Source organism: Sceloporus occidentalis, unplaced genomic scaffold, assembly GCF_023333645.1.
Source record: "Sceloporus occidentalis isolate IW3139 unplaced genomic scaffold, rSceOcc1.0.p SCAF_9, whole genome shotgun sequence".
NCBI classification, from domain to species: domain Eukaryota; kingdom Metazoa; phylum Chordata; class Lepidosauria; order Squamata; family Phrynosomatidae; genus Sceloporus; species Sceloporus occidentalis.
Genome location: NW_028316989.1, coordinates 43,920,569 through 43,927,270, shown reverse-complemented (window position 1 = coordinate 43,927,270; position 6,702 = coordinate 43,920,569). Strand labels below are relative to the sequence as shown.

Genomic DNA, 6,702 nt, shown 5'->3' with positions numbered 1-6,702 from the left:
TTAATCCCTGGGATTCTTTATATAGGAATTAATCTTTCGTCACAGTGGGGGAGCATCGCTGTGAGAGATGGGAGACCGGGGCGGGGTGTTTGTGTGGTGTGTATACATTTATCTCTTGCGTGGAGGTCTAGAATTGCATTGCTTTGATTTTTCACTCTCTCCTGGTATGGGTTTAGCTTCCCTTGGGACAGGGACTAGAAAAGCAACTTGGTAAAATCCTCACTATTGGAGTTGCATGGTCTGCTGCTACTTAGAGGGAGGCAAGGGAGCATAGCAGCATGGCTGAGCAAGAAGGTAGTGGCTTGCAGGTTCTTCTTTCTACTCTTCAGGTAAGAGGATTTCAGATTAGTTGGAGAGAACCCTCTTGTATTTCCTTCCTTGCTTCCTTCCTTGCTTCCTTGCTTCCTTCCTTCCTTCTCTCTCTCTTGCAAGACAAGCCATGTCAAGTGTACAGAAGTTCCTGCTTTGATATGTGAAGATACTCCACCGCATGGAAAATGAGTGTAGATCAAAGCTATTGTGGTCATGCTGGCTGCATAAAATGAGGCTGAGCTACGAACCAGGAAGTCTGGTTTCAAATCTCGTCTCGGCTACAAACTTATCAGCTGGTTTGCTTAGGCAGACTTCTGACTCTCAACTTCAGCCCTCTAATGGAACAGGGGGATAATGATGAGGCTCTGACTTGCGGGGTTGTTGTGTGGTTTGTGTCGATCATGTTTGCCAAGTGCTTTGAACATTTAGAAGAGCTATATAAGTATGAAGTGATATTATTATCACATTCAGTTTTATTTTTCAACCAACCCTGTTGATTTTAAATTTTTTCCAAGTTCTATTGCTGATAAAGAACGTTTAAACAATGAATAATTATGTTTTCTTCCAAAAAATCCATATTTAGCATTCTTCAACTTAAAAAAAAATAACATCCTGTTAACTGGATGGCAAGTCTGGATTTAAAACCAAACGGAGTGGATTTTTGTACATTTTATTCCAGATACTTGAAGACAGCTACACTGTTTAGAACCTTGCAACAGAATAGGAAACATTAGGTTATCTATCCTGTGTCCCTGAGAATTTAAAAGGAAACTGAACCTTCCAAAGGATTTTACTCCATGGGAACTGAGGACCAGGTGTGATGCTAAGTGATTCCTATGTATTGATTACTATTGAGCTTGCTAGCTTCTCTGGCATCAGGGGCTGTGTCCAAATGGGTCAAATATCATATCCTGTCCCCCATCCTCACTTGAAGGTGGTCTGGGCCCATTCCCCAGTTCTGGTAGGAACTGTCTGGATGATCTATGGACCGTTCCCTTTATTGGGAGAAATGTGGGATATTAAAAAATATAATAATAATAATAATCATCATCATCATCATCATCATCATCATCATCAAGGTTTTTAAAATGTTACCTTTCGCCCCTTCTGGAGCCCTCCAGAGGAATGGCAGGTGGCTGTTTGCAACACTTTGCACTGTGTCATCCACTGCTGCTGCTACCATCATGAATGGTGCCCTCTGAGGTCAGGTTGAGGCTGGGTACCTTATGGAGTGATCCGTGGCGGCAATGGTTATGGCACGATGGGGTGCATATGTGAACAGTTGTCTGACATTCCTCTGGAGTGCCAGATAATGGGAAGATGTTGGGGCAGCTTTGGGTCCAGAATCTGGTGAGCTGTTCCTGAAGTATTCTGGCCTGGATCTGTAGGTGTTGGGAATGGAAAAGTAAAATACCATTTGCACCTAAAGCAATGGAAGATGATTATTATTTGTGGAATGCTAAGGCATCATATGTAAGGTATGAATGGCCAATATGGTAACAGACAGACTACAGCAGGGCTTTAACAAGGACAGGGCTGAAGCAAAATGCACACCGGTTTTGGGGCTCATTTATGCCCTCATCAAAAGCTGAGCCCTAGATTTGCATCCTCACATAACACCATGGCTTTTTCTGACATGACGTGTTAGTAGCTGCATAATATAAAATGATTTGATTTTAAAAACTTGTTAGCTCTGGGCACCATGGCTTGATTTAAAATGGCAATCAAAAGTGGTGATTGAAAATGGCGGTGATATACTCTCTGTCTTTGAAAGTCTATAAACAGAAGTTGGATGGGCATCTTTCAGGAGTGCTTTAGTCGTGCATTCTTGCATAGCAGAGGGTTGAACCAGATGGCACTTGTGGTCCTTTCCAACTTCTATAGTTTCTATGGTTCTATGGAAAGGAAGCAGAAAACTCCAGAAAACAGAACATGCTCCCAGATAAGAAGATCAAAAAACAGGGGATGCCCAGAAAAGACAGTTAAAAACGCTAGGAATTATTGCAAATGAGTACAGCTCTGTAGTAGCAGACCTGCTCCAAAAGAATGTCTCTACTTTAATTTCCATCACCTTCAATAAAAAATAATCCAGCAGCAGGTGCTGGGAGAGACCTTTGCCTGAGTCATAGGAACATAGGAAGGTGTCTTATACTTTGAATCTTTTCGCACTACACAAATATAGTGATACGTGATTCCACTTTAATTGCCATGGCTTCAGTCCATGGAATCCAGGGATTTATAGTTTGGTGAGGAACCAGGACTCTTTGGTTCTTTGGCTGAGGACTCCAAATGCTCCTCACTGAACTCCTAATCCTAGGATTCCATAGGACAGAACCAGGGCAGTTAAGATGCTAAGATGCTACAGGAAAAGAGACAATTGAAGGGTATGCATCTCCTTCTGCTCCTGCCCTACATTTTTGTTAACTTAAAGGCACTGTTGTAATAGTGCAACAAGTCACTGAGACCATGAAGTTTTGCAGCTAGATTTTTGCATCAGGCCTGGGAAGACCTAGGTTCAAATTCCCAGTCATTTGGCAGCTTTGGGTCAATTGGTCCCTCTCAGTTTAATCTACCTCTTCGATGGATGCAATGGAGCAGAAAAACCTTATATTCTAGTCTACGCTAGAGGTAAAAGGACAGAATAAAAATGTAATGCATAAAATAATAATATTGATGTTTCCCCTGATTTTAAAAACATTTCCTTAATGGAAAAGAAAAAAAATGGAGTTGAGAAGTAAAGCAGTTTAATTTCTGGAACGCTTCGTGAAAAATTTCACTCTGTGGTGAGGCTAAGAAATCTCTTTTCAAAGCGAGAGAAGCAATTAATGGTGGTATATTAGCAATATCATGTGGCAGAGAAATGTGGATGGCATGCAAAAATAAAGAGCTAAAGGCTTCAAAGAAGACCTGCATAGAGATGTCAGTGTGGCAGACGAACCCCTTTGAACTGTTCCTTCTCTTGATTTTTATTGGCACAAAGGGCTTGCATTTGCACTGCTTCCTTCATTGAAATCAAGTTCATGTTTCATGTTTCTTTTCTTAGTTAACATTTCATGCATCTTAGCTATACCTCTACTCCCTTCCTATATTTTTTTGGCCAGGACCTACAATGACTACAGTCTAGGAGATATGCGGCTACACTTTTGACCAGGCCAATACCCCTGGGCCACTGTGTTCATATGGAGCATCATTCTGGATCACTAGGAGAAAAAATACATCAAAATGCACAGGCATTCTCAGTTCTTCAGTAGAGCACTGATATTTCCTGTGTATAGAAGACTATTATATCAAGGAAAAGGGTTGAAACTAACCTTTGTTCTACTCATTTTTTTAAAAAGGAAGGTATATGAATGTCCTCTTCATGGGGGATCTTTCCCAGAGAGGTGCTATCCAGTTTTGGGTAATATATTTAAGAATACAGTCGCCCCTCCGTTTTTGCAGGGATCCGTTCCGGATGTGAAAATGGAAACTCACATATATTCAAGCCCCATTGAATAGCTGCACATGCCATTTTAACCAATGGGGCTTTGTCTCTTCATGTTACTCTCCCCAGAAGTAGGAATGCTAACTTGGGGATTCTAAGACGTGTCGTCTAAAAAATAACTTCTCAAGGATCTTATTGACAGTGCGAATTGTTCAACAGTAGAAGAGATTGACTCAAGAGGTGATAGACCTTCTTTTGTTAGATGTCTTCAAGGAGAGGTTGAAAAGCTAAATATCAGGGAGCTTTCTGACTTAGGGGGTTAAATATGAAATCGACCATTTTGATTGTGTTTTTGCACAATATAACCCTTCTTTTGCTGCCAGGTCAACATTTCTCCCTTCAAAACACGACTTTTTGAAGTGCCTAAATATTAATATCAATTTTTAAATTGTGTTTTAAAACCTCTGTGCCTGTGCCACGAGAAAAATAGTATCTGGTGATTGAGGCAGAGGTCTTTCATGCTAAACAGTTATAGCATGTTGGTATTATTTTTTAAATATCGTAGCTCCGTTTTTTTACAAAATCATGGAATTTGTATTTTAGTGAAGCACTAGAACTCTTTGGCAGGGGATTCTACATACCTCCCAAAACAACGAATCCCAGGATTCCATCACATGAAATATTAGTGGTTTCAAAATGCTACATACGTTTAGTGTATAAGAAATCAGAAACTGAGTCTGCTATAGCACTGGATGGATGATGGGTGTTTGGGTAACATCATTTCTCCTTTTCAGTTCTTCAGAATAGTTCCATGTGCAGGGATTGCGAATGACTACTTGTGGTCTTAGGCACAAGAAGGGGGGGATAGTCTCATTTTTAGACTTGTGTGTTAAATTAATCTTAAAAGAAAATGCCAGAGCAAGACTCTTATTCTGTGATTTGTTGTTTTTATTTGCTAGCAAGTGGGCTTCAATTTATGGCGACTCTATGAATGAAGGCTTCCAAGACACCTTGCCATGCTCAGGTCCTGCAAAGTCATGGCCATGAATTTCTTATTGTAGTGCAGTTTACCTCTCGTCCTACTGCCTTCCACTTTACAAAGCATTATTGTCTTTTCCAGTGAGTCATGTCATCTCATGATATATCCAAAGAATGATAGTCCACTTCAGTCATTTTGGTTTCCAGTGAGCGTTTAGGCTTGATTTGTTCTTGGATCCATTTATTTCTCTTTTTGGTGCTCCGTGAATATCTGTAGAACTCTCTTTGGGCATCACATTTTGAATGAACTGAGTTTTTACCTGCCAAATTTCTCCACTGCTCAGATTTTACATCCATACTGAGAGATCAGAAATACTATTGCATATGATACTGACCTCGCTATTCAGTGATATATAGTTAGATTGGCTAACTACTAAAATCAATCAATGTATGAATCAAGTTGGAAACTTGTCAACAAAAAGGGGCAACTCTGTTTAATTCATTTACGTCCTACTTTCCTCCCAGTAATGGAACTCAAGGTGGCTAATAACATATTTAAAACAATACAAAATCCAAATATTGGTGGGCTGAAACTCCAAGCATTCCTCACCACTGGCTATGCAGGCTCATGCTGATAGGAGTAACACTAACCTTTGGAGGGCACAGCTACCGACTCATGGCTCTTTGTCCATACCAATTTAAATTTACAAGTTCCCTGGAATAGATAAGATAAGATAAGATAAGATAAGATAAGATAAGTTGAGATAAGATAAGGGCCTTTTTGGTGATGGTGGTGGTGGTGTATGTCTTCAGGTCATTTTCATCTCATGGTAAATCTAAGGCAGACCTATTGTGGGACTTTCTTGGCAAGGTTTGTTCAGAGGGGGTTTGCCATTGCCTTCCTCTGAGGCTGAGAGTGTGTGACATGGCCGAGGTCACCCGGGGGTTTCATGGAAGAGTGGGGATTTGAATCCTGGTCTCCTGGAGTCCTAGACCAATACTTAAACCACTGCACCACATTGTCTTTACCCAGTGTATTTTCCTGATGGTCTTGTGGAATTGCAGAATGCATACAGCTCTGGTCACATCAAGGTATTAAGCTGCTGGATACGAGATGCTAGGGAGGGATAACAGAGAAAAATGTTCAGACTCTGCGAAATGTTCAGGAACATCTGGCTGTGCCCTGTGAGAAACAAAACATCATATCTTTGATCTGAGCAAAACTCTTATGTTCCCAATTTGTGCATGGAATGCACAACAAATATAATGCCATGTCCTGTCTGTCTGTCTGTCTGTTGTCTATCTTTCCATCTATTGCTAGCTGTGCCTTCATAAATGATGTCAACAGGAGAAAGAGGTGTTCTCTGCAAGGCAAGCCCCCCAGCTGATATGTATCAAATATGTAACTCCTTTTGCTATATTGGATTTGTTTTGACAAACTGCCTAGAGAAAAGACCTCAAGTTCTTACCTCCCCAGTGGTAAAACGTGGCTATTTCTAGTCCAGCATCCAAAACACTACACCACATTAGCTCCTGATTTAGGGCTAGATAAGATTAAATTAAAAGCAACATAACTCCATCATGTGTCAGAAGGTGGGGGTGGAAACATCCCAAAGAGATAAGGCTGGCATGAGAGTTGGCCTGGTCACCATCCCGTATTTATCCAAAAGGCTTGCTCTTGGCTCAGGATACCTTAGTCCTCCTTGCTCTTGGATCCCTCTTTTTCTCTCTCTCTTGGCACCACATGATGAACGTTGATTCTGGATTTAATTCTTCTCTTGAAATTGCACACACTTCCCAGAGGCCCCAACCTCTGGATGCAGATTGTACTCATTTGTCGTTGGCACTTTCCAGGACAGCTGGCAAGTTTCAAGTTGAACTCTGTCCCAGAGTTGGCAAGGTTGACAACAAGCTACAATTCAAAAAAAGAAGAGGTGAAAATCATGTGCTGATGGAAGAATCGTGTCAGCGGGAGGAGGGCAAGGGAG

General features: G+C 41.1%; 1 protein-coding gene across 1 annotated transcript in view; it reads left to right on the top strand.

Annotated features, from left to right (window-relative positions):
* The first annotated feature begins 269 nt into the window (after positions 1-269).
* The window catches only part of AGBL1 (AGBL carboxypeptidase 1), a 310,343-nt gene continuing 303,910 nt past the window's right edge, over positions 270-6,702 (top strand). Inside the window, exon 1 of the mRNA XM_089538005.1 lies at positions 270-329. Coding sequence (XP_089394131.1) covers positions 279-329 — 51 coding nt within the window. The 5' untranslated portion in view covers positions 270-278. The remainder of the gene's footprint in view (positions 330-6,702) is intronic.